Source organism: Balaenoptera ricei, chromosome 20 (assembly GCF_028023285.1).
Source record: "Balaenoptera ricei isolate mBalRic1 chromosome 20, mBalRic1.hap2, whole genome shotgun sequence".
NCBI classification, from domain to species: Eukaryota; Metazoa; Chordata; class Mammalia; order Artiodactyla; family Balaenopteridae; genus Balaenoptera; species Balaenoptera ricei.
Window position 1 is genome coordinate 23,126,799 of NC_082658.1, and position 26,015 is coordinate 23,152,813.

The 26,015-nt window shown below is 58.6% G+C and overlaps 1 protein-coding gene across 2 annotated transcripts; it reads left to right on the forward strand.

Moving 5' to 3' along the window:
- Positions 1 to 424: 424 nt before the first annotated feature.
- FMNL1 (formin like 1) lies at positions 425 to 25,970 on the forward strand. 2 transcript variants are annotated; one of them, XM_059907479.1, is made up of 27 exons: positions 425 to 652; positions 9,963 to 10,046; positions 11,633 to 11,746; positions 12,495 to 12,568; positions 12,931 to 13,014; positions 13,348 to 13,485; positions 15,094 to 15,202; positions 16,165 to 16,241; positions 16,452 to 16,545; positions 17,402 to 17,476; positions 17,792 to 17,902; positions 18,995 to 19,144; positions 19,633 to 19,734; positions 19,914 to 20,166; positions 20,412 to 20,711; positions 20,915 to 21,039; positions 21,718 to 21,920; positions 22,379 to 22,613; positions 22,774 to 22,842; positions 23,395 to 23,475; positions 23,562 to 23,691; positions 23,827 to 23,990; positions 24,245 to 24,346; positions 24,495 to 24,590; positions 24,860 to 24,980; positions 25,138 to 25,236; positions 25,491 to 25,573. In XM_059907479.1, exons 1-26 carry the CDS (start codon positions 524 to 526, stop codon positions 25,227 to 25,229), a joined length of 3,312 nt encoding a protein of 1,103 aa, XP_059763462.1. In that variant the 5' UTR covers positions 425 to 523; the 3' UTR covers positions 25,230 to 25,236; positions 25,491 to 25,573. The 2 variants fall into 2 exon arrangements, with proteins under 2 accessions (XP_059763462.1, XP_059763461.1); XM_059907478.1 differs by lacking the exon at positions 25,138 to 25,236 and having other exon boundaries at positions 426 to 652; positions 25,491 to 25,970.
- The last annotated feature ends 45 nt before the right edge of the window (positions 25,971 to 26,015 follow it).

Genomic DNA, 26,015 nt, shown 5'->3' on the forward strand with positions numbered 1-26,015 from the left:
GCGGCAGGTGAAGCGGCGCCGGCCGCCCCCTCTGCGGCAGGTGAAGCGGGTCAGTAGCCCCCTCTCCGCCACGCCATGGCTGCGGCCGACCCCCGGCCGGCGCCCGGCGCCCTCCCCCTCCCTCCAGCCCGCCCCCCTGGGGCTGGGTGCGTAGCGGCGGCGGAGGCGAAATGCGGTTTGCGCGCACGGGGAGCGACAGCAGAAGTTAGAAGATCGCCGAGGGGGGAGCCCGTGCCGCAGCTTCCTGCCCCCGGCCCAGCCCTCTGGCCCCGGCGGCCTGCAGCCTGACTTCCTCCCCCGACCCCGCAGCTCGCCGCCCGGCTCCTCGGACGGGGCTGCCCCGATGGGACGCCGCGCCCCGGCCCTTGCGCGCCGCTGAGCCGAGCGCCCGCGTCGCCGAGCCCCCGCCGCCGCCGAGAGCCGCTGCCCTCTTCGCCCCCCAGGCCGGGAGCCTCATCCGCCCTCCCCGGGAAAGCTGGATTTCCGAGGCTGGAGGCGCCTGGCCGACTGGGTGGGGACCACCATGGGCAACGCGGCCGGCAGCGCGGAGCAGCCCGCGAGCCCCGCAGCGCTGTCCCCCAAGCATCCCGCGGCGCCCAAGCAGCCGATGCCCGCGGCCGGAGAGCTGGAGGAGAGGTTTAACCGGGTCCTGGTGAGTGTGGCCGGCTGTGCGCGGGGCGCGGGCGGGGGGCGGCAGGGGCTCGCCACGCGTCCCCGCCCCCGGGGGCTCAGGTACCGCTTGGAGATCTCCGGCGGCTCGGTGGCGGCCCCTCCAGGGGGTGGGAGTGACAGTGGTTTCTTAAAGAGTGACTTAGCACTCTCCCCCCAAAACTTTCTTCTGCAACCGTCCAGTCTCCCTCCCCAAGATACCCCCTCCCCCAGCGCTTCTGGGTCTAAAGGTCTAAACAAAAATGTCCTGTGAGGAAGTTGGGAGCGCAGAACGCAGTGGGGGGGGGGGTCCCGGAGCACCCCCTTCCCCACTGCACGCAGGCCCAGCCACAGGGTGCAAGAGCATCTACTTGTGTCTCAGGGTCAAAGACAGAAGGGGTTATATTTTAACCTCCTGGGAGCTGCAAACTGAGTAGAGGTGTTTGGTCCTGATCTGCTGGTGCCTGAGCTGCTGGGAGCTGGGTTGTCAGATCATGCAGTTGGGGGTGTCTGTGTCTCTCCCTCACTGCATGTCCGGGAGAGCTTGTCTGTGGGTCCTTATGTTGTGCATCCCCTCACACCCACTGGAGGGATTAAGGTTAAGGATGGGCGGGGGCAGGATGTGTTGGTCACTCTGGCTTGGGGTGGAACAAAAGTCTGGAAGCCCCTCTCCCTCACTGTCACCTGCTCCAGGGGATTGGGGGGCTTGGGGACTAGGCCGCCGGGGAGGAAGCCATCAACTGAGCCTGGAGGCAGTTGGGATGGATGTGGTGGGTAGGGGCTCCAGAGCAAAGTCAGGGTTCTCTAAGACCTGGTAGAAGAAGGGAAGGGAAATGGCCACTCATTCTCACTTCCCTCTCCCTATCTCAACCCTGTCCCAGGCTCCTTCTGTAACTAATTGCCTGGTGGCCTGTCTGCTGTCAGCTCCCTTGCCAGACCCTGGGTGACAGGCAAGTAAGGCCATGCTTTTCCCCAGAGGCACTTCCAAGTCCAAGCAGGCTAGCACTGCAGGTCTGAGGGTGGGGGCCGGAGGGAGACGCAGGCAGCAGAGCCACGCAGGCTGGTGGCCCTGTTGATTCTTCGTCTCCTCCACCTCCTTGACATCATTTCCCCTCCCCTGGCCTGCCGTGAGGCCCTACTTGCCAGATCCCCTGTGTGGCCCCTCCTCCCAGTTCCTGGAAATCTTGTCTGCTGCCCCCCTCCCAGGAGAAAGACTGGGAGGGATTTGGAGGAGCTGTAGGGTGGGGTGGGGTCTGATCTGTCCATGTGAAGGCACCTTGCTTGATTCGTTGAGAGGGAGGGACGCTGAGGGACACCTCACATCAGGCTAGTCCCCAAATACCCCACCTCTCCACCTGCTTCCCTTTCCCCAAACCCATGGCTTCACAAAGCTGAGTTGAGCGGAGCAGAAGGGGGAGGGGGAAGAATGAGATAGACGGTTTCTGGAGAGCCTGAGTTGGTGGTGGGTTCCTGGACCTTGGCCAGCCTGACTGGGAGGACACCAGTCTGTCTTTCCCCTTAAGTGTGTGTCTATGGATGGGGGGGATGGGCTCTCAGGGTGAGGTCCAGGTCCCAGTCTGTTCTCTGTTACACACACCTAATGGGAGGAGCTGGGTGAATAATTCAGACCACTGGAAAATCCAAAAGTCAAGTGGTGAGGTTCTGATGCCTGTGTAGGACTTGACTGCCATGCTTGCGTTTTTTTTGGCCTTAGCTCTGATTGGCTGAGTCTGACACTAAATGCCACTGGGAGTTCCCTGAGAACCAGGGCGTGGAGGGTGAAGGCCCAGAGAGGGGTCCGAAGGTGTCCTGGTGGAGAAAGCGGTGGTGGCTAGGTAGAAATCTAGGGCAGCAGCACCCACTGGGGTTCACCGCCCCCCTCCCCAAGGAACCCCAGTGTGTTCACACTTCCCCCTTCTTCCTGGGGATGGATCAGCCTGTCTCATGTCTTGTATGCACAGAAGGCACCCAACCCAAGGTCACTTGGCTAAGAACCTCGTTCCGCACTCCTCACTGTGCCCTGGGACTATACCCTTGGCCCCTGCCTGAGGCTGGCGGGGAGGGGGGGAGGTGGGGGGGGGGGATGCAGATTTGGCTAAAACTATAGTCCCAGTGACGGGGATTACAGGGAGTGCCTCCATCTGAGCACTGCCTCCTTGGCCAGAGCTGAGCCCTGTCCTCAGTGAATGTCTAAAGAAGCGGGCTTCCCTGGTGGCACAGTGGTTAATAATCCGCCTGCCAATGCAGGGGACACGGGTTTGAGCCCTGGTCCAGGAAGATCCCACATGCCGTGCAGCTAAGCCCGTTCGCCACAACTACTGAGCCTGCGCTCTAGAGCCCGCGAGCCACAACTACTGAAGCCCGCGCGCCTAGAGCCCATGCTCCGCAGCAAGAGAAGCCACCGCAATGAGAAGCCCGCACACCCCAGTGAAAGGGTAGCCCCCGCTCGCTGCAACTAGAGAAAGCCCATGTGCATCAACGAAGACCCAACACAGCCAAATAAATAAATAAATAAATATAAAATCCTTAAAAAAAAAAAATTAATAAAAGGAGAAGAATCTCAGACTGATGAGTGGTGGGCCTCCCACCCCCAGGGGATCCCGCAGTCTGGAAGGGGGAAGCACAGCCCTCCCCTTGGGATCTAGTCACATGGCCCCAGGGAAGCTCTTCCTTTCACTGAAGCTCAGCCCTTTCATCCCTGGTGGGGAGTAGGATCCTGAAATCTAAAACCACTCCTTGGCTTCTGGCTGTGGAACTCCTCTTGTGGATTAAGGGTATCCTGACCGAGGCCCACTGCCAGGCAGGAGATGAGGGTGCTGTTCTCCCTTTCCCCCTGGGCAGCCTTTTTCCCATGCAAGAATGGGTGGTGGGAGCTACTTTTCTGAGGAGGCTCTGAGAGAGAGGGGTGCCCTTGCTTAAATGGTGGTGGGGAGGAAGAGCAGGTTGATCCAGGGTTTCCACCTGCTGCCTTAGCAACAGTGGAGGAGTGATGGCTGCCTGCTGCAATGGTGGGAAAACCAGTCCGCCAAGCTCCATGCTCTCGCCTCTCCTACGCCACGCTGAATGCTGGGTGTCTTCCAGCCTCTTCAGGCCTTCCCCTGCAGGGGTCAGGGTTTGGGGTGGCAGGGCACTCTTTCCAGGCCTGCCAGAAGTGCCAGGCTTACGGCCTGGCCTAGGACACCCCTGATGTGTCTGGGCGGGGAGGAGCCTCTAACCTTGGGGCAAAGGGATCAAGGGAAGGCGCTGTGATGTGCTTGAGGCCAAGTGATGCTGCCATTCAAGAGAAGAGGAATTTACCTGATGGGGCCTGGCACCCTGGGGTGCCCTTAGCATGTGCCTAGGGTGGTGGGCACTTGTCCAGGCTGTGTGGGGAGGTCAGGGCAGTCCCTGGCAGGGTGTGGATGCTGGGAGTCCTGCTTTTAGCTGGACTCCTTCCCTGCTGGGGCTGGGACTGGGAGTGAAGGGCAGAGGTGGGTGTCTCCATTCTGTAGGCTGTGACCGAGGCACTGCCTCCTCAGCCAGCTCCCTCCTCTGGGGTGGGGCAGAAGAAGTTTGGCGCATGGAGCTGTGGGTCGCTTAGGCCCTGTTCCTCCCATCTCTGGGGTCTCACATGGAGGATCCCAATGGGGTTGTGGCCCCGTGTCAGAGGCTGGGCTGGGCAGAGGCCGTGGGGTGCCATTCCCAGCAGGCAGCGCTGGCACATGCTGCCCCTGGAAACCCAGGGATGCGGTAGGCATGATTCACAGTGACATCTGGGACCAGTTGGCAAAGAGCTGGGGGAGATGGGCAGGAACAGGTGGGGCTGCTCTTGGGGCCACCTCTAAATTTTTCCTGGGAGCATGGAGCCCTGGAAGGTGGCTCAGCCCTCCCTGCCTCTGAGAAAGGCAGGGGTTACTCACAGGGAAGGCTGAGTAGCTTCCCGGGCTTTGGGGTCATGAAGTTTGGGAGTTGAGTTTTGTCTTTGCCACTTACTACCTGTGTGACCTTGAACAAGTTACCCACCTTCTCCGAGCTTCAGTTTTCCTCCCGTGTAAAAAGATAATAAAAATGGTATATGCCAGGGAATTCCCTGGTGGTCCAGTGGTTAGGACTCCTCGCTTCCACTGCAGGGGGCGCGGGTTCCATCCCTGGTTGGGGAACTAAGATCCTGCGTGCGGCGCAGTGCGGCCCCCTCCCCAAAAAAGGGTATATGCCGGCCTGCTAGGGCTGCTGAAGGGATTAAATAGAGTTGAGGGGATTAAATAGAGTGCTTAGCACAATGCCTGACACAGAACAAGTGATCAGTAAACACTGTCCACTGTGAGGACGGGATGATGTTGAGGCTGACCTGGTCCTCTTCATCTTGGGGCCCTTCGAGGTGAAGGAGCCCAGACCCTGCCTCTTCCCTCCCCCCACCTCCATTTCCAAGACCAACCATGGGTGCCGTCTTTAGTCTTCAGCCATCACAGGCCAGGCTGCCCTCCCTGCCATCACACACGTCAGCCACAGAGGGGCCTAGATGAAAACTGCCTGGTGGCCGGAAACCACGAGAGGGAGGGCCCACCTCTCCTGGAGGGTGGGGCAGCGGTGGCACTAACGGTAGCTGTGTGCACATGGGGAGGGGTGGGGAGGCCTCCACTTCCCTCAGAGAGAGGGTGTGCTGGTGAGGGGGGGTTCCCCAGTGAGTAAGAGCTCAGTGTGGGCAACAACAGGAAACGTAGGGTGCTGGGTGGCAGGAAATGGGGCCGGCTGTTCCTGGTTCCTCAGACAGGCGCAGGGGCCAGGCTGTCTGCAGAAGACCCCTGGGAGGCCAGGACCCATGTTTCTCATTGCTCTGAGCGCTCCTTCTTCCGAGGAAACTGAGTCTTCTTACCAGCTTGCCAGCTAGGTCACCTTGGGCAAGCAGCTTAATGGCTCTGTGCCTCAGTTTACCGTTTGTGAAAAGGGGATTATAACAGTATCTACTTTGTAGGCTTGTTGTTGAGATTTAAATGAGTTAACAGAGGTAAAGCCCTTAGCATGGCACCTAGCGCGGATTGAATGTTTGGGGGAATATTAATTATTGTTGTTGTCGTTATTCTCCTACCAGCCTGGATTATAAGGGCAGTGCCTGCTGCCCTGGCTCCTACCCTGCTTGCCCTTGTTCCTGCCATGGGGACCCTTCAACCCTGATGGGAGAAGCTGTTAGCTTTTTGGGGTTCTTAGCACCCTAGGGCCGGGTTACCCCACACCCTCCTCTAAGCCTGGGATTGCTTATATGAGCCCTAGAAAATCTATATACCAGAATTTTTAAAAGAGGATAACGTTGATTGTTTTTGGAGATGCCCTGAGAGCTCTAAAACCAAGCTTGAGTCCATGTATAGGTGGGCAGGGGAGATGGATGGGGAAGTGGGGCCGGGGGACAGGGCTGGCTTCTGGACCCATCAGGCTGTGGAATGCCTGTGGGGCTGATCTGAGACGGGCTCGTGCCTAAGTTCAAGGGCATCCTGGGGCTTGAAGGGCTGGGCTTCCTAGGGAGACGGTGGGCAGGTGGGTTGGGACATAGTCTCAGCTCAAACTAAAAGTGAAACTGGAGGGTGTGACTGTGTCCACATGTAGCTGGAGCCCCTTCAGTCTCCAGGGACACCTGCCCACATGTCAGTGTTGGGATGGGGGGCGGCCTGCAAGGGACTGGCCTTGGGTGTGCAGGGCTGGAGGTCCCTCTGACACACAGAGAGGGGGCAGGGAAGGAGGGGAATGACCCTCACCCATTCTAATAGGAGGAGCAGGGAAACAGCTCCTTCTCTTGGCCACACCTTGAGAGGTGAAACCTATCTCCCTCTTCGCAAAGTGTGAAGGGCAGCAGCGGGTGGGAGCTGAAGGCTCAGTTCATTTTTGGCCAAGCCTTGGAGACAGGTCTGCTTCTCCGAATGTTTTCACCAACTTCTGTCCGCCACGCAGCCCCCACCTTGGGGTCTTCAGTGGACTCCCTTGACCCCCCCAACCTGTGACATGCCTCTTCATAGTGGTATGTCCCTGAAGAGTATTGTTACATCAAAACACAGCTTCTAACCTAGGGACAGGACAGGAATAAAGACGCAGATGTAGAGAATGGACTTGAGGACACGGGGAGGGGGAAGGGGAAGCTGGGATGAAGTGAGAGAGTGGCATGGACATATATACACTACCAAACGTAAAATAGCTAGCTAGTGGGAAGCAGCTGCATAGCACAGGGAGATCAGCTCGGTGCTTTGTGTCCACCTAGAGGCGTGGGATAGGGAGGGTGGGAGGGAGATGCAAGAGGGAGGAGATATGGGGATATATGCATACGTATGGCTGATTCACTTTGTTATATAGCAGAAGCTAACACACCATTGTAAAGCAATTACACTCCAATAAAGATGTTAAAAAAACAAAAACAAACAAACAAAAAAACCCACACAGCTTCTCACTGAAGTGTTCCCAGGAGCCCGGTGAGTCTGAGGCAGGAGGGAAGTGTGCCCATTTTATGGAGGAGGAAGTTGAGGCTCAAGGAGACAAAGAAGCAGTCAGGCTAGGTGGGCCCAGAGCCTGGGTCCCCTGAATCCCGCTCGGGTTCCTCCACATCACAGCCGCCCCCCCTCCACCCCTCACAGGAGGCGGGTGTTCCCCCACCCCCCCGCCACGCACACCTGGACTTCCCGGTCCTTCCCTGTCCCATCTGAGGGCCATCAGCCAACCTTCTGCATGTCTCCCAGTCCCCAGCCCCATGGCGCTCCCTCCTTGCTAAGGGCCCCGAGTCTGGGGGTCTGTCACTGTTTCCAGGATGGCCTCACCCCACTCTGAGTGAGTGGCATTGCTGGTCTCTCTCCTGCTCCCTAGGGTACCCATCTCCTCTGTGGGCACAGCCGAGGAACAGCTGCTAATTAGTGCTCAGCGCTGTCAGAGCTATTTCTGATTTCCGAGCCTAAATTTAGCCCGTCTGGCAGGCTGGCATGGAGGCCCGGGGGCCTGAGGAGGCCCAGGTGGGGAAGGGGCAAAGGGGTGCCCTGCCCTCCACCACTGCTGGGACAGGGGCGCTGGCCCAGCAGAGACCTCCCCCTCCCCAGTAATAACCATGGGCTGAACTGGGGGAGTGGACATGGGCGCTGGTTCTGAGTTGGCTCAGGGCTCAAAGTCAGCCCGGCTCCCCTCTTACTGGGTTCATAACCTTGGGCAGGTGACTAAACTAATCTGTGCTTCACCTGTGGGATGGGACTAATAGCAGTGCCAATAATGGTGGTGAGGGTGGAAGGCTGCCATCTGTGAGCAGGGCTGGTAAGCCTTCGGGCAAAGCTGGCACCACAGTTGTCAGAGTCATTATGATGATTAGTTGCTGTCTCTAGAAGTGCCACTGGGGCCACTCCTGGAGCCAGCAAGTCCCCAGGGTGGGTGAGGGCCCAGATGGACCCATGTCAGGAAGCGGCGATCTCCTCTAAGGCTCAGCTGCTGAGCCATCCCCCTCACTCCTCCGTGCCCTCCTTCCCCCGCCACCACCTCCTCCACCGTGCTGGCCGCTGGTCCAGTTTCCCTGGCATCGCCTGCCTTCTCTCTCTGCTTCCTCCTCCCCCCTCAGCCTTGACCCCCACCCCCACCTCGGCCCTGCCCCACCCTGGGTCTCTGTGAGGTGGGGATGGATCTGGAGGGACCAGGGAGAAAGAGAGAGAGAGACAGAGACAGAGAATGGCCCCAGGGAAGCCTCCCTGGCCAGGTACGTCCTTCTCTGGGCTCCAGGACCCCTTCCTGGGCAGTCCCTCTCATGGGGCAGGAGCTGTCCTGGCTGTTGGCAGGTTGGTGGGGGGCGTGCAGCAGATGAGACCGCAGGCGGTTTCCTCAATCTGGGCTCACTTTCGCAATGGAGGAGAGGAATGACGTATCGCCATGCCCAGCCGGCCCAGGGGAGAGGGCCTGGTGGATGGGCAGTTTCACCTCTCAAGTGGGGCCCCGGCCGGAAAGCTTGGGCAACCGGGGCAGAGGGTACCAAGCTTCCTGTTGTCTGGGACCAACCTAAGGCAGTGATTTTCGGGGTGAGGTCTGGCCAGAGCCCCAGAATTAGGCCTAGCACCCGGGAGAGGAAGCTGGCCGAGAAGCCTTGGGTGGGTGTGGCCCCTTCTCTGCTCCAGCTGTGGCCTCCTCTCAGGGCCGTGTGACTGAGGATGTGTAGTCTGAGCCAGCAGAGCTGGTGACAGGGGTCTCTTCTACCCTGGGCTGGGGCTCCCTGGGGCTCCCACATCCCCAGTACAGACTAAGCTCCTTGAGGGCCAGAACTGTCTTTTGGAGCCTGACATATACTAGACCCTCAATAAACCTGGGGTTTACTGAATCGGGGTGAACTGGCATCATCTGCTGGTTCTTTTAGGGAGACACGCCAAGTCCTGGGGGTCCAGGGAGCTCCTAGTGCTGGTGGCACCTGGTGATTCCATAGCACCAGGTGGGACACTAAGTCTGTCCTGTGGGGAGAAGTTTGGCAGGCACATTGTACCCTTGTCATCTGTGGCTGGGGGAGGAGGACCCAGGCAGAGCAGTGCTGACCTTTCTTAGCTCTTGAGAGGAGTCCCAGCCTGGGCCACCAGCACCACAGACCCAGCGTGCTGGCTGCTCTCCCTGGTTCCTGTAAGTGGGTGACCTTCCCCTGGAATCCCCCTGGGCCCTGCAGCCACCACGCACCTGCTTGGAAATCCCTGCCCATCTGACCTCATCTCCCTCGGTCTGTCCCGAAGTGACCAAGTGGGAGGGGGCTGGAGAGGGACGGGGGCTGCTGGCTGCTGTCCTTGCAGAGGCTTTGTGGTGTTCGTGAGACACTGGTGCCCTGGGCTGGGACCACATACACGTGTTGTTTGGTGGCATGTGGGAACGGGGCACAGTCCACGCCTGGCCACACTTGGGCCTGGCCAGAGATGGGTCCCTGTTAGCTTCCCACGCAAATGGGAGAAGAGATGATACCCCCTTATCACATGTGGGGACACGAGCCCAGAGGTGCCTGAGGCCCCAGGAAGTTAGGCTGCGAACCCGCGCTCCTGCCTCCGTGCCAGCTGTGCCAGGGGGGCGATTTAGGGGTGATAGAGCCCAGGCCCTGGAGTCAGGCAGACTTGGATTCAAATCCCAGTGTCGCTTTCTAGCTGTTGGGCCTTCGGAGAGGTGCTCCATCTCTGGGTGCCGGTGCTCTCGTTGGCTAATGCTACTTATTTCCAGGGGTGAGGTGGTGACGGGACTCATGTGAATGACAGGCCTACGAGGGAGCTGGCCTCTAGTGGGTTCCCTGAAAATGCCCATGCTCCTCTCCCCCTTGTGTTAGGGCCCCAGACTCAGCATCTTTATCTTGTCGTCTTCCTCCCCAGAACTGCATGAACTTGCCCCCGGACAAGGTCCAGCTGCTGAGCCAGTATGACAACGAGAAGAAGTGGGAGCTCATCTGTGACCAGGTGGGCACAGGTCCCTTCCGTCATCAGGGTGCCCTGCCCTGGCCAGGCTGGGGCTGGCGGGAGAGGCGACACTGCCACGCTGCCACAGGGCCAAGACCCTGCCCAGAGGCCAGCGTAGCATCTGGGGAGGGTGCTGAGGACATATGCAGGACTCTGGAATCCCCCTCTCTTGGGCCTGGGCCTCCCCAGGGACCTTATGAGTCACGAGCAGGGCTGGGTCTGCCCTCTGAAGAGCTGGCAGGGGCTGGTCCAGGGTACTGGCCAGTGCAGCTAGGGCCGTGTCCCCATGCTCCTTGCTGAGCTTCCCGGGGAAGCCTCTGTCTACCCTCCAGCTCTGGGCTGGGGAAGAGAAGGGGCAGCCCTAGGGCTGGACATCTTCATTCCACCCCATGGGAGGTGGGGAGGAGGGTCAGGAATTCCTGTCCTCCTTTCACCTTGGATCCAGAGGAGCTGCAGTCAACCAAGCAGTTCCCCAAGTCAGCCAGCTCCCAAGTGGCAGAGCAGGGACTAGAGCCCCTGTCTCCCGGTTCTCAGTGGGGCACGTGGACTTGCCACCTCCGTGGCTCTCTTGGCTGCCCCAGCCCCTTCAGCAGTAGGGCTTCTGTCCGAGGTAGCAGGGAGGACCCCTGCTGTGGCAGGGAGGGTCCTGGCTGCCACAGTGATTCAGAGAGGGAGGGAGGCAGGCCTGTGGCCCTGGAGCCTGGGGGTGGGGAGTTGGGGAGCAGGGAGCCTCTCCTGGGAGCCAGGGCTGGGCCTTCGGCTTCTGCTAATGGACCAGAATGGGATGAGCTGGCAGAGCAGCGGTCTGGGGGTTGAGGGCAGGGCTATGGGGAGAGGGTGGGGAGCTGCCTCCGGAGGCTTTGGGGCTGGGGTAGGGGTCCCTGCCCCTTGGCCTGGCATCTCAGGTTGAGCTCACAGAGGCCTGGGAGAAGTGGGAGGTTGAGGGGGGTGGCTGGGCATATCTGAGGGGTCTGGACTGGGAAGGGTGGGAGCTCCTTTGGGTGGAGGGCCTCTAGTGGGGCCCCTGCCTCTTTTGTGAGTGGCTCCTGGAGCCCTGGATGGGGTGGGGGAGTTAAGGATTGTTTTATTGAGCACAGGTCACATGCGTGCGCGCGCACACACACAGGTGAACGAGAGGACTGGGGCGGAGCCCTGCGGGAGGGGCCCCCAGCCTGCTAGGAGCTGGGCGCTTCATAAGGCCCTTCCAGAGTGTTCTTCCTCCTGGTACTCCCACTTCTGGGCTGGGATGTGGTCCAGGGAGGGCACAGGGCTGGGAGAGTGCCACCCACTGGCCTGCCTGAGTCTCCCCCTCCAGGATGGGGTGTATAGTAGGACTGACCCCTCCACGCTCCACCCAGGCTGTTCTAGGCCTGTGGCCATAGACCAAGGGACGGCCTGGCTGGGGACTGGGGTCTTTTCAAGTGGCAGGCGGAATGTTTGGGTTTATGCCTTTGGTATTCAGGGGGGTCTTAAGGCAGCCTGGGACCTTGGGTCAGAGTTGAGAAAGGGACTCTGGGACAAGGGCTGGCCATTTGCCCTGGGGTGGCCCTGGCTGGTCCCTTGTACATCCTACTCCATCTCCGCAGGAGCGGTTTCAAGTCAAGAACCCCCCTGAAGCCTATATCCAGAAGCTGAAGAGCTACCTGGAAATCGGTGGGGTCAGCCGAAAGGTAGCAGCAGATTGGATGTCCAACTTAGGGGTATATGTCTCCCCCTTTTCCTCTGCCCCTTTCCCCCTGCACTTTCCAAGCTCTGGGCAGCTGGAGTAACTGTGTGTATAGACTTTTCCGCAGGCTTGTGTGGGTACATGGACGAGTGTGTGTGGGTATTTACAGGGGACTGAGAGTGCCCTGGACGTGCACTTTCACGGGTTCCTCTGCAGCTCCTATTTGTACTCAGATGTGTACACTTGTGTGTACTTGTGTAGTGTGTGTGCATGTGTGCCCAGGCATGGATGTGCGTGTGTGTATTATGTACGTCCTTCTGTGTCCACATATGGATGTATGTGTATCCTTGAGTCTTTGTATAGGGGTGTGTGTGTGTGTACCCCTTGTGTCTGTGTGTGGATATGTGAGTGTCTTATGTCTGTGTACCCACTGTACTTGAGTATGGATATGCACGTGTGTGTGTACCCAGGGTGTTCATGTTTGAATGTGTGTGTACCCTTTGTCCTCATATATGTGTGTGTGTGTGTGTGCGCGCGCGTGTTGTATGTCTGTGTCTAGAGACGTGTGTGCCTCTTTCGTGTCTGTGCGTGGCCGTGTGGTGTGCACCCTGTGTGTCTGTATAGGGGGGCGTGTGTGTGGCCTGAGTATGCTTATTCTGCTGGGCAGGTGTGTGGAGGTGGTGGAGACAGCCGAGCATGAAAGGCCAGCTGTCGGGGTGGGCAGGCACTGTGGGCTGAGGCCTGGGCTCCACCCACCAGACTCCCCTCTTCTTGGCTCCCAGTTTAAGAGGAGAGTTCAGGAGTCCACCCAGGTGCTACGGGAGTTGGAGACCTCCCTGAGGACCAACCACATTGGGTGAGCAAGGGCTCAGATTTCCCTGGGGAGGTCGGGGGAGGGGGAGAGCTCTGCCAGCAGGCAGCCCCTGGGGTCCCCTTGGTATCCCCCCATATCCCCACAGGCTATGCCTATGGGGCCCCTCCAGGCTGGGTGTCCTCTCTTGCCCACCCTCTGCCTGCCCCTTGAGGCATGGCTGGGCCATGGGTCCTGCCCGAGGTTTCCACCATCATCCCCTGGCGTCACTGGGTCTTCCGAGGCCAGGGCTGGTGGCTGTCTTCCTGGGAAAGGGCAGCCCAGGGCCCCTTGCTGTGCCCGTTCTGTGCCAACACTGGGCAGGACTTCCTTCCTGGGCGGCACTCAGGGAGCCCTGTGCCCTGCAGGTGGGTGCAGGAGTTCCTCAACGAGGAGAACCGTGGCCTGGATGTGCTGCTCGAGTACCTGGCCTTCGTGCAGTGCTCTGTCACGTAAGCCTGGCCCTGCCCTGGTGCCCCCCCAGAGTCCGTGCCTTCCTGCGCCTCGCCCACTCCTCGGGCCGCTTCCAGGCAACTTAGACTGGGTCCATCCTGGAGCCCTGCAGTTGGCTTGAGCAAGGCCCCTTCCTGATGGCCTGCCTTGGACGGGGAGGGAGGTCGCCTGCGGTGGCCAGCTGGGACCTGCTAGGCCCAGCACAGCGCCAAGAACACAGCCTCCTATCCTGCCCCCAGTCTCTCCTGCAGATCTGTCTCTCCCTGGGTTCCCCCCACCCCCTCTGAAGTGCCCTGCAGTGTTGGCCTCCATCCCCAGTCTAACCTCCACAGGTACTACATGGAGAGCACAGACAACGGGGCCCCGGGCTCCGAGAAGAGCAAGCCGCTGCAGCAGTCGGTGGAAGATCTCAGCAAGGGCCCGCCCTCATCCTTGCTGCCACAGCCCAAGAGCCGCCACCTGACCATCAAGTATGTGGGCCCCCTGGGGGGGTGGCAGGTGGCGGGGTGAATGGAGAATTCACCCCTGGGCGGCTGTACCCAGCCTACTCCACCAGGGCCCTGGGGGTGGTGGGAGGGGTAGCCTGGCATCGGGGATCAGAGTAAGGGCCTCACCCAGGGCTCGGGAGATTGGTGTGTTAAGAAGCCTCTGGGGTGCACCTAGAGGCTGGAATCTCGGTGGGGTCTGAGATAAGAAGTGGGTTTTGGGGTCGGTGGGACCCCTTTTGTATCATCTAACCCCCTGTTTTCTCCCATGCGGACTCCAGATGCCCCCCTTCTCCCCGGTACGTAGCCGCCTAGGGGCAGGTGCATGCCTGGTCAGCTTCCAGGGTGGTGGTGGGGTTGGGTGAGGTGTTCAACTCAGGTGACACCCCTGGATTCAGCTGCTTCGGATACATCAGCCCACCCTAACTTATGACATCTGCTGGGAGGTGGGGAGAGGGAAGGAGATGGCCCTGGAGCCTCATGTGGACCCCAGGTACCTTCCTTCCCATTCTGGGTCTAGGAAGCCAACTTCATCTTAAGCTCCAAACTCTCACAATATATTTCTTTGTTCATTCATTCATTCATTCATTCCACAAACATTTTTTTAGCATTTACTATGTACCAGGCATGGTGGTAGATTCTCAGGTGACAGATTACCCTGCCCTTGGGAGCCTTCCATCTAGTAGGAGACAAGTGTGTGACAGGTTGTCATGGAAATATGACTGGAAACTCTGAGTAGGGAGGTGGTCACTCCCTGGGGCATCAGGAAGGCTTCCCAGAAGAGATGACACTGGAACTGTGTCTTGCAGATGGATACAGGCTTTAGAAGCAGTGGTGGGAACAGGGAAGGGCATTTCAGGCAGAAGGAACAGCACAAGCAAAGACTCAGAGGCACGTTTGAGCAATGACGGGAAAAGGGAGATGTGGTGGGAAGAACGAGGAGTGGGGCCTTCCAGTATTGATTGGCGGTTCTGGGACAATGGAAAAAATCACGTTTCTTTTAGCAAAGAATCAGCAAAACCATTCATAGAGCACTTACTATGTGCCAGGCACTGTTCTAAGCTCATTTCATAGTCCCAACAACCCTATCAGGAAGGTACTGTTATTACAATTCCTATTTTACAAAAGAGGAAACTGAGGCCCAGGGAGATTAAGTAACATGCATGCCTAGTAATCAGTGAGCTGGGATTTGACCCATGGCAGCCTGAATTGTCAAGATGCAAGGTAAACTCACGTGGCTGTGAGCGCCACCTTGTGGAGAGCATTTTCATGGCCGTTCACAAGCTTTGGCGGTTTTTTCCCTCTATAAGCTCTCCATCCCCACAATACAGCAACTCTTTTTAATACCAAGTCGCTGTTAGGGGTCTTTGCTTCCCTGACCCCGCCTCTTCACCTCCCCCCGGAAATGCCAGGCCCCAGGCCTAAGAACTGAGGAAGACTTCCGGCCTTCAGCTGGCCTCTTTGGTTGGGTGGACGGGAAGCAGAAGTTTCCAGATGTGCCCCCTCTTACTCCAGTGGCCATCTGAGTGGTGGGGGGAATAGGAAGCTGGGTTTGGGACTCTGACCCCTGCTGCCTCCTCTCCACCTGCCCAGGCTGACCCCGGCCCATAGCAGGAAGGCCCTGAGGAATTCCCGCATCGTCAGCCAGAAGGATGACGTCCACGTCTGCATCATGTGTCTGCGTGCCATCATGAACTACCAGGTTGGTCAGTGGGCCCGGGGCATTGGCACTGACTGTCCTCCCTGGGGGCTGCCTAAGCTGCTGAGGTTCTGGGACCAACTGTGCCCCACCCTGTCCCCATTGGAGAACCCTGGGGATCTGGGCTGTTAGTTCAGGGTCTTGAGGCTGATGAGTCTTGAGGGGAAGCCCAGATTTCTGCACCTTCCTGGTTAGGTCCCCTAGAATACCCTGGACATGGCTGGGGGCCTGGATATGCCTCACGTGGGGACTTAGGCACCCCACTAAGAAAGGCCACACACCAGGGAGAACAGCCTCTGGCTTATTTCATCTGGAGGGGTGATTGGTGAAGCCGGTCCTCCCTCACTCAGCTGGCCTTAAAGGACTCACTTTGTCCAAGGTACTGAGTCTTGACACTGGCTTTTGAGCAAAGGTATTTATTTATTATTATTTTTAAATTAATTAATTAATTAATTTTTGGCTGCGTTGGGTCTTTGTTGCTGTGTGCGGGCTTTCTCTAGTTGTGGCGAGCGGGGCTACTCTTCGTTGCAGTGCGTGGGCTTCTCACTGCAGTGGCTTCTCTTGTTGCGGAGCACGGGTTCTAGGTGTGTGGGCTTCAGTAGTTGTGGCTCGTGGGCTCTAGAGCTCAGGCTTAGTAGTTGTGGCGCACGGGCTTAGTTGCTCCGCGGCATGTGGGATCTTCCCGGACCAAGGATCACACCCATGTCCCCTGCATTGGCAGGCGGATTCTTAACCACTGCGCCACCAGGGAAGTCCCAGACAAAGGTATTTAAAAAGAGGGACCAGGCTTTGGCTGCCACCCAAGAGGTCGTGGTTGGATATAAAGAACTTCCTGGGAATTCCCTGGTGGTCCAGTGGTTAGGACTCCACGCTCTCACTGCCGGGGCCCTAGGTTCGCGCAGCCAAAAAAAAAAAAGAACCCTGGGGGGTCTGCCTGGAGGAGCTGACCTCTCCTTTCTCCCCAGTCTGGCTTCAGCCTCGTCATGAACCACCCAGCCTGTGTCAATGAGATTGCTCTGAGCCTCAACAACAAGAACCCTAGGTGAGGTCCAGGCCCTTAAACTTTCTCCATGTCTAGATTCTCCTCCTACTTCATCCCTTGCCTACTCTGTCCCCTCAGTTCTCAGGACCACTGCCCAGGCTCATTCCCACCCCAACAGCTCCCCTGTCCTCCCCCCTAGCCAGGCCCACATCCACCTTTGCTGCGGGGCCTGCCTGTTCGCAAGGGACAGCCTGCCCCTTCTCTCCCCAGAACCAAGGCTCTGGTGCTGGAGCTGCTGGCGGCTGTGTGCCTGGTTCGGGGAGGACACGATATCATCCTCTCCGCCTTTGACAACTTCAAGGAGGTAATGGAGCCCCCACCCAAACATGTACTTGCCCTCTAGTGTTGCTTGGAGCCCTGTTGCTGGCAATTGTGGCTTCTGCTGGGGGGGTATTTGGGGACTTTCCTCATCTGAAGGGAAGGTACAGGGTCACGCAGGGGCACTGCCTGGGGCGACAGGGACAACTATGGGGATCTGCTGAACCTCTGCCTAAACTGGCCTTGATCCATACATCTCGGAGTTGCTGACTCTGTTTAACAGGCTCGCAAGAAGTAACTGCATGAGAATATGATGCATAAGGCAGCATAGGATCAATGCATTCCTTTAATGAATATTTATCAAGGGCCTACTATGTGTCAGGCACAGAGTGGGCACTTGGGATACATTAGTGAACAAAAGAAACAAAGAAGGCAGGGGAAGACAGATAGTCAGCAACATAATAAATAAGCAAATTACATAGTCTATGAAGAAGTCATAAATGCTTTGGGGAAAAAAGTCAGGGAAGCTGTCAGGGGAGGGGGAACTGGTTGCCGGGTGGTTAGGAAGCCTCATTGAGAAGGTAAGATTTGAGCAAAGTTGTGAGGGAAATGAGGGATTGGTGTGGTGGCTGTCTTGAGTAAGAGCACATCAGGCAGGTGGAACAGCAGGTGCAAAGGCCCTGAGGTAGGAATGTGCCAGGATGCCAGTGTGGCCACAATGGGTCAGTGTTGGGGAGGGCTGTGAGAGATCAAGAGGGAATAGAGGTTTTGAGCAGAAGAGTGATGTGGCCTGACTTAGATTTAACTTGAGAGGCGCTCACAGAGGCATAAAGGGGGCAGCTGGAAGATAGCTGAGGAGGTGTGTCACTGGGACCTCAGTGACAGCCATTCCTCCTACCCAGGTATGTGGGGAGCAGCACCGCTTTGAAAAGCTGATGGAATATTTCCGGAATGAGGACAGCAACATTGACTTCATGGTGAGCTCAGGAGCCCAGCCTGGGCCAGGTCACCCTCGGGTGCCAGGAGCAGTCAGGAGCCTGGGTATCTGGGATCTGGGCTCAGCTCCTGCAGATATGAGGACTGAGTGGTTGGTGAGGGAGGGGCGGATGTCAGTGAAGGGGAGGTTGGGAGGAGGGGACGTGGGAGAAATATGGGTGGGACAAAGCTGGATTAGTGGGGTGAGAAATGTGGCAAGGGTGGGGGACTTGGGGTTAAATGGGGGGGGGTGGTGGAAGTCACTGAGAACCCCCCACCAAGAGGATCATAGACCTGCTCACTGCCCCGCCTCCCAGGTGGCCTGCATGCAATTCATCAACATTGTGGTACATTCAGTGGAGAACATGAACTTCCGCGTCTTCCTGCAATATGAGTTCACCCACCTGGGCCTGGACCTGTACTTGGAGGTGAGCCCTGTACTCCCCCCAGACTTAACCACTTGCCTGCTGCAGAGTATGGCTCAGTGGTTAGCACAGGTGCCGGGGTCAGGCAGACCTGGGTTCAAATCCTGACTCTGTCACTTCCTAGCTCATGTGACCTTAGATAGGTCTCGTCTCTCTAAGCCTCACTTTTCCCATCTGTAAGATAGGAGAATCATAGAAATAATAAAGACTGTAAATGTATAGAGTGGTGCCTGCCGCAAAATAGGCACTCAGACCACAGAGCTGTTGTTTCAGGTGCTAGAACAGGCTCTAGGTGGCCCTCGGTCTAGCTCTGGGAGCACCGGACTCAGATAGGCACACAGTGGGGAGCACAGAGATACTGGGCAAAAGCAGGAGCTGGCTCATGCTGTATGGGTCTGGGTCATGGGGGAGTTCCTTGCTCTGGGGAAGATGGGCAGAGGGGCTTGTACTTTGTCGCTCAGCCTGAGCAGAGAAGTTGTAGCTTTCTTCTGATTTCTTTGTGAGGCGTCCCAGAGAAGCAGGGCCTTTGGGATTGGATTTTTGAAAACCAGGATCAACAAAAGGTGAAAAGCAGGCTAGAGTGATATGTCCATTCAATGGAATATTATTCAGCCACGAAAAGGAGCAAAGTAGTGATACATGGTAGAATGTGGATGGGCCTTGAAAACATTATGCTATTATGCTCAGTGAAAGAAGCCAGACACAAAGCCCATATATTGTATGATTCCTTTATACGAAATGTCCGGAATAGGTAAGTCCATAGAGACAGTAAGATTGGTGGTTGCCAGGGGCTGGGAGAGGAGAGGATGGGGAGTGACTGCTAACAGGTACAGGGTTTCTTTTTGGGGTGATGAAAATGTTCTGAAATTAGATAGTGGTGCTGGTTTGCACAACCTTGTGAATATACTAAAAACTACTGAATTGTACGCTTTAAAATAGTGAATTTTATGGTATATGAATTATATCTCAATAAAAAATAAAGAAACAAAAGTGGGCTAGGGCTCAGGCCCCTTTGTCTGGGCTCTGGTGGTAATGGGGGGTACTGGAAAGATCCCTCACACCAGGCCTCAACCTGAACCTTCCATCTGGGGACAGAGGCTTCGGCTCACGGAGAGTGACAAGCTGCAGGTGCAGATTCAGGCCTACTTGGACAATGTTTTTGATGTGGGTGCGCTGCTGGAGGACACTGAGACTAAGAATGCTGTGCTGGAGCACGTGGAGGAGCTGCAGGAGCAGGTGGCCCTGGTGAGAGCTGCTCCTGAACTTGGCCCAGCACAGAGTAGGCCCACAGAGCCCCACACGATATCAGGCACTGGTTCTAGGTGTGAGCTGGGGACCCCTGAGTTTGACCTGAATCCTTTGGGTGCCTTTCTCAATGAATGAATGTTCATTCATTGGAAGGAAGGCAGGTCTCCTCCTCTCGAGGTGCTCGGACCCCAGGCCCTGGTTTGGGTGGAATTGGGTGCCTGGGGCCCCTGCCAGCTCAGTCTCCTCTCCAGCTCCCTCCCTCATCAGTGGTGCCTTGGTTTCCCCTCCTGAGAGCACTTCAGTGCTCTCAGTACCTCACCTACTTGGGTTCAAGTGCCAGGCTTGGCTGACCCGCGGCACCCCAGGGCTAAGCACATCCGGAAGCCTCCCCTAACCCTCCAGGCAGGCATGCCTGGTGCCGCCCCCTCGGTGCCCATGCTAATGCCCGGCTGCGGGTGGGAGCTCACCATGTGCTGGTGCCACAGCTGACAGAGCGGCTTCGGGACGCGGAGAACGAATCCATGGCCAAGATCGCAGAACTGGAAAAGCAGCTAAGCCAGGCCCGAAAGGAGTTGGAGACCCTGCGGGTGAGGTTGGGGGGACTGGGGGTTGGGGGGTGGGTGGGCCGGGCCAGGGGGGGAACGGACTCCCAAGAACAGACCATTTGGGGCTTCTAGGCTTGACACCTCCCTCCACCCCGGCAAGAAAATGGGGGCTCTGTGCCAGGCTTGCCGGTGGTTACTAACCCCCCACCGGGGGCTCGCAGGAGCGCTTCAGCGAATCGACCCCCATGGGCACCTCCAGACGTCCCTCTGAGCCTGAGAAAGTGCCTGCCCCTGCCCCGGCGCAGCCCTCAGCGCTAGAGCTGAAAGTGGAGGAGCTGGAGGAGAAGGGGTTGATCCGTATCCTGAGGGGGCCCGGGGATGCCGTCTCCATCGAGATCCTCCCGGTCGCTGTGGCAACTCCGAGCGGCAGTGATGCCCCGACTCCGGGGGTGCCCACCGGCTCCCCCAGCCCAGGTGTGCAGGGGCTTCAAGCCGGGTGGGGTAGGAATGGCGGAACCGGGACCTGCGTGAGGGAGCCTGGGGACATCTCAGGCGGGGAGAGGTAGGTTTGGATTGTGGGCGTGGCTCAGGCAGGTGCGGGTGGGTCGCAACGAGCCCAGTGCGCATGCGTAGGGCGGGGAGGCGGAGACACAACCCCTCAACCTAAGAAGTTGACGCGCCCTTCTCCTCGCCCCCTCCCCGGTTCTCGCTGGGCTCAGAACTCCCACCTGCAGCAGAGCCGGTTCCCGGAGCAGCAGCCCCACCGCCGCCGCTGCCGCCCCCACTACCTGGTCTCCCCTCCCAGCAGGAAGCCACGCCCCTGGCGCCCCCACTGGCCCCGCCCCTCCCAGGCAGTCCGGTGCCCCCGCCCCCGCCGCCGCTGCCGGGAGACCAGCCGCCCCCACCGCCGCCGCCACCGCTGCCTCCCGGCGCTGACGGGCCGGTGCCTCCACCGCCCCCACCGCCTCCGGGAGGTCCCTCTGCTGCTCTTGGAGGGCCTAGCTCAGAGATGGGCCCGGGTGAGTAGACTGCCCAGGGCAGGGGGACGAGGCGGAGGTGCGGTGGGGGGGGTACTCTGGCTTCAGTATCCTCCAGGACCCTCTGTCTGTGGGCCTCCTACTGTCTCCAGTCTGCTCTGTCTGTCCTCACTGGGCCTGGGCCCAGGTTCCTTCCAGCCATGGCACCTACTACTGCCCCAGTGACCACTCCCTCTCTGTCCCAGGAGTGAAGGCCAAGAAACCCATCCAGACCAAGTTCAGAATGCCGCTCTTAAACTGGGTGGCCCTGAAACCCAACCAGATCACAGGCACTGTCTTCACTGAGCTCAATGACGAGAAAGTGCTGCAGGTGAGTGGTCCTGCCTTGCTGCCAGTGTGGGCACCAGAGGAGGGGGGGGACCTGCCTGGATCATGCTGGGCACTGGGGGTGGTCACCTCCTCTACTCCATTTTATGGAGGAGGACACGGAGGCCCAAGAATGGGGGTTAAGCCAAACTGGACTAGTGCATCCCGTAGGCAGTGTGTCCTGACTCCCTTGGAGGCGTTCCCTCCATCCCTGCAGAGGGGCTCATCCCTCCCCTAAGTCTGGCCTCTCTCCTCCTTTCAGGCCCCTCTCCCACCACCTTCCCACAGACAACCAGGGCCTCAGCCCTTCTAATTACATTTTCAGTTTTCCAAAAGGGTTGTGTTCTGTTGCCTCCAGGCCATTGCTCATGCTGTTCCTCTGCCTGGAATGCCCTTCCCTTTCCTCTTTTTAACTCTGGCCAATTTGGCTCTTCCTTCAGCTGAAGCGGCTTGGAGTCTGGGTCCCCTGGATGGGGTGCTGTTCCTGCTCCTCCTTAGTGCTCCATGTGCTTCCCCTGTATCCCCCATCAAGGTGCATGGTCAGGCTGGGTACTGGTTTGTTTCTCTGCTGGTGGCCTGGTCAGGGCTGGATAGGTGGCTCTGGCACCAAGCACAGTGCTCAGCCAGGAACGCACCAGACCCCGGCCCTGCCCAGCCCCACCTCCTCTCTCTGCACCCTTAGGAGCTGGACATGAGTGACTTTGAGGAGCAGTTCAAGACTAAGTCCCAAGGTCCCAATCTAGACCTTAGTGCTCTCAAGAGTAAGGCAGCCCAGAAGGCCCCCAGCAAAGCCACGCTCATCGAGGCCAACCGGGCCAAGAACCTGGCCATCACCCTGCGCAAGGGCAACCTGGGGGCGGACCGCATCTGCCAGGCCATCGAGACGTGAGTACCTCTGCCCCAGGCTTATAGGCGGCGCAGCCCCTCTGCTAGGCCGGGGTTGTTAGGCAGATAGTAAAAGAGCCCCAACTATGGAACGGAGTCCATCAAGTTTCATACCAATGCTGGTCGGAGAGTAGGGCAGGGAACTGTGTTCCCATTTTCAGGTTAAGAAAACTGAGGTCATACTGTGAGTCCATGCCCGGATGGAGATGTTCCTTTTGCCTTCTTGCTTCCTTGCACTCAGGCCCAGGCATTTACAGCTTGGACATCTGCCACTGATGTATGATTGGGACTCCGGGCTTCCTAGCTCCCAGCTTCCCTTGACTGTTATCTCTTATTCCCTGAAGCTGTTGGCAATAGCAAATAGTTAAGTTCATTTAATCAGTCAAGTAATGGGGTAGGAGTGGTCCTGCTCTCAAGAACTGGTGAGTGTGGAGTGATACCGGCCCCTCCCTTCACAGGTACGACCTACAGACCCTTGGCCTGGACTTCCTGGAGTTGCTGACCCGCTTCCTGCCCACAGAGTATGAACATAGCCTCATCGCCCGTTTCGAGCAGGAGCAGCGACCCATAGAGGAGCTGTCAGAGGAGGACCGTTTCATGCTGCGCTTCAGCCGCATCCCCCGCCTGCCCGAGCGCGTGAACACGCTCACCTTCCTGGGCAACTTCCCAGACACTGTCCAGCTGCTCATGCCGGTGTGCGCGGGCTGGCAGGGCGATGCGGCCTGGGCTGGGATTGGGGAGGAGGCAGCTTGCAGCCTGGTCTCCAAGAGGGCATCTGGGAGTACTTGAGCCTCCTATGGGCTTCCCCCAACTCCCACCCCAACTTACCATGCCTCCCCCATCCCACCCCCAGCAACTGAATGCCATCATTGCAGCCTCAATGTCTATCAAGTCCTCGGACAAACTCCGCCAGATCCTGGAGGTGAGAGCCTAGGGCAAGGGTCTAGGAGGCGGGGCCCACCCATGATGCCTTGCCTGTTCTGGATTGTGTGAGAGGGAGACCCAGGCCCTGCCCTGAGTCCCTGGGATGCAACAACGATAAGGTTCCCACTTCTAACATCCAGGTTCAGGAGGGCAAAGCTAAGGTGGGGTTGGGGGACATGTTACAACAGCGCACCTCACACCCTGCCTGAGGGTTCATTAGCAGAGCATCGTGTTGTCGGGGAACCAATAGACATGGCTGTGAGGGAGACGGTGACCCCACAGCCTTGGAGGAGGTGTTGGCAGCACAGCTTTGGGTAAGGATAGCAGGTGACAAAATTGGGTGTGCCATGGTGTTGGCTGTGCACATGTGTCAGACACGCATGTACATGCGTCATGGACCTGAGGCATCCACGGAGGAGTTCGGTGGGCGCTTAGTGCAGGGCTTGCTCTTTACCACCTTTTCTTCTTGTGCAATTTATACCTTAGGGGGTTTCCTCAGCCCCAACACCTGGCTGAGCTCCCCCCGCCACCCCCGCTCTGCCTCTTGCAGATCGTCCTGGCTTTCGGCAACTACATGAACAGCAGCAAGCGTGGAGCAGCCTATGGCTTCCGGCTCCAGAGTCTGGATGCGGTGAGGGGCGGGCAAGGAGAGGTGCCCTGGCCCGGGGGCTGGGGGATGGCTGGTGGCCTGGGGCTTACAGCAGGTCCTCATTGCAGCTGCTGGAGATGAAGTCGACTGACCGCAAGCAGACACTGCTGCACTACCTGGTGAAGGTCATTGCTGAGAAGTACCCACAGCTCACAGGTTTCCACAGCGACCTGCACTTTCTGGACAAGGCAGGCACAGGTATGGGTGGGGGGAGGGGCTCAGCCCTGGGGACGGATACAGGTTGGGAGAAAGCAACAGGACCACAGGAGGTAACTGGACGGGAATGCTGCCTCTCTGATTCCCTGCTTCTCTACTGCCCCACCTCCCACTCAGTGTCCCTGGACAGCGTGCTGGCCGACGTACGCTCCCTGCAGCGAGGCCTGGAGTTGACCCAGCGGGAGTTTGTGCGACAGGATGACTGCGCAGTGCTCAAGGAGTTCCTGAGGGCCAACTCGCCCATCATGGATAAGCTGCTGGCAGACAGCAAGACGGCTCAGGTGGGCTGGGGCTGACCCGGCCCGGGAGGTGGGGAAGCTGGGTTGGGGGGTGAAGGACTACCTAAGTGGGGTCGTGTAGCCAAGGCCTGGAGTGCTGTGACCACAGCAGGGACGCCTTGGGGGGATGGGGCAGGAGGGAGCAGCCATCTGCCTGGAGGAGGAGAGATGAAGTGGCCAGTGTCTTAAGCGGGTACAGAACAGTGGTCAGGCTCTGAGGGGTCTGTGCTGGTGGGGCTGACAGGCTGTGCCCGCAGGAAGCCTACGAGTCTGTGGTGGAGTACTTTGGAGAGAACCCCAAGACCACGTCCCCCTCCATGTTCTTTTCCCTCTTCAGTCGCTTCATCAAAGCCTATAAGGTATGTGTGTTTGGTGGGCAGGCTGGGACCCCTGCAGGGCATTGCAGCCTCTCCACATGGGCAGTGGGAGTGGTAGGGGTTATTTCTGCTGGGGGGTGGAATAGGGAAGGGAGGACTCCCCTTACGCAGACCTGCCTTGGCCCCTCAGAAAGCCGAGCAGGAGGTGGAACAGTGGAAGAAAGCAGCAGCTGCCCAGGAGGCAGGCACCGACACCCCGGGGAAAGGGGAGCCCCCAGCACCCAAGGTAGGCAGCTGCCCCTGAACTTGGAACTAGGATCCAATGATGCTTGGTATCCTCACCCCAAAGATCTGGCCCTCCTGCACACCCTTATTTTTATGGACTGACCCTGCCCAAGGCCAGGATGCTCCAGTAGCCTGGGGTGGAAATGGGTTCCTTTTCCTCAAGCCAGCTCCTCTTACCGTGGGGGACCAGGCAGATGGTCTAGGGTTTAGTGGCACAGGGGGGAAGGGGATCCTGGAGTTGGAGCTATATACCCTCGCCCTCCCCCCCAGTCCCCACCCAAGATCCGGCGGCAACAGATGGACCTCATCTCTGAGCTGAAACGGAAGCAGCAGAAGGAGCCACTCATCTATGAGAGTGACCGTGATGGGGCCATTGAAGATATCATCACAGGTGAGGACTTGGTGGGGCCTGTCCCGTCCTTGGTCTGTCCTATGCTGTCCTCCATCCACCGCCCAACCCTGGGGGTCTGGCTGCCTCACTGCCTCTTTGCTACTTCTGTCTTTTTTTCCTTTTCCCTTTCTCTCCCCTCCTCCCTTCCAACCCTCAGTGCTCAAGACGGTGCCCTTCACTGCTCGCACCGGCAAGAGGACGTCCAGGCTCCTCTGTGAGGCCAGCCTGGGAGAGGAGATCCCCCTCTAGCCCCCAGGTACCCAGCGGCCTGGCCTCTGATCCCAGTGGCTGCCCACAGCCCTGGGGGCCCTTGGGGGGACTGAGTCATGCTGCCCTCCCCTGGACCATGCATGGCTGGGCTGTGTTGGAGGGAGGTCTGATAAACAAACAGGCTCCCACCCACGTGAACACAACCTGTGTCCCTAGAGGGGTGAGACCTGTGCCCTGGAGTGGTGTCCCAACCCTGGGCAGACTCCTGAAAAGGTAAATGTCTCTCCTCTCCGCCTCCAGATCTGCGGAACCAGCCCTACATCCGCGCAGACACAGGCCGTCGCAGCGCTCGTCGGCGCCCCCCCGGACCCCCCCTTCAGCTCACCTCCGACCTCTCTCTGTAGCCACTATTTCTGCAGATGGACTGGGAGGCTGGGAGGGGGGGCAGGGAGGGTGGCAAGCCAGGACTCAAGGAAGGTGGTCCTCAGCTCGGCTGGGCCGGGCAGTCTCCTCCGCCGAGGTCCCCGACCATGCGCCCACCTCAGATAGGTGGGTGCACCCTCATCTGGCCACTGGGGGCAGCATCTCTGGCCCCTCCCCCCAAATGCTGCTTGCAGCACCCCTCTTCCCCCAATAGCCATACTTAGCCTCAGCCGGAGCCTGGCCTGTAACTTATAAAGTGCAACCTCGCGCCCCCTCCACCCCCCACCCCGCCCCAACTCTGGGCACTCCCCGTGGACCTTATTTTTATACAAGATTAATAAAGACGTTTGCAAAAGATCCGCGTCCCGCTCCGTGCCCGCCCCCACCAAGCGCAACCTGTTT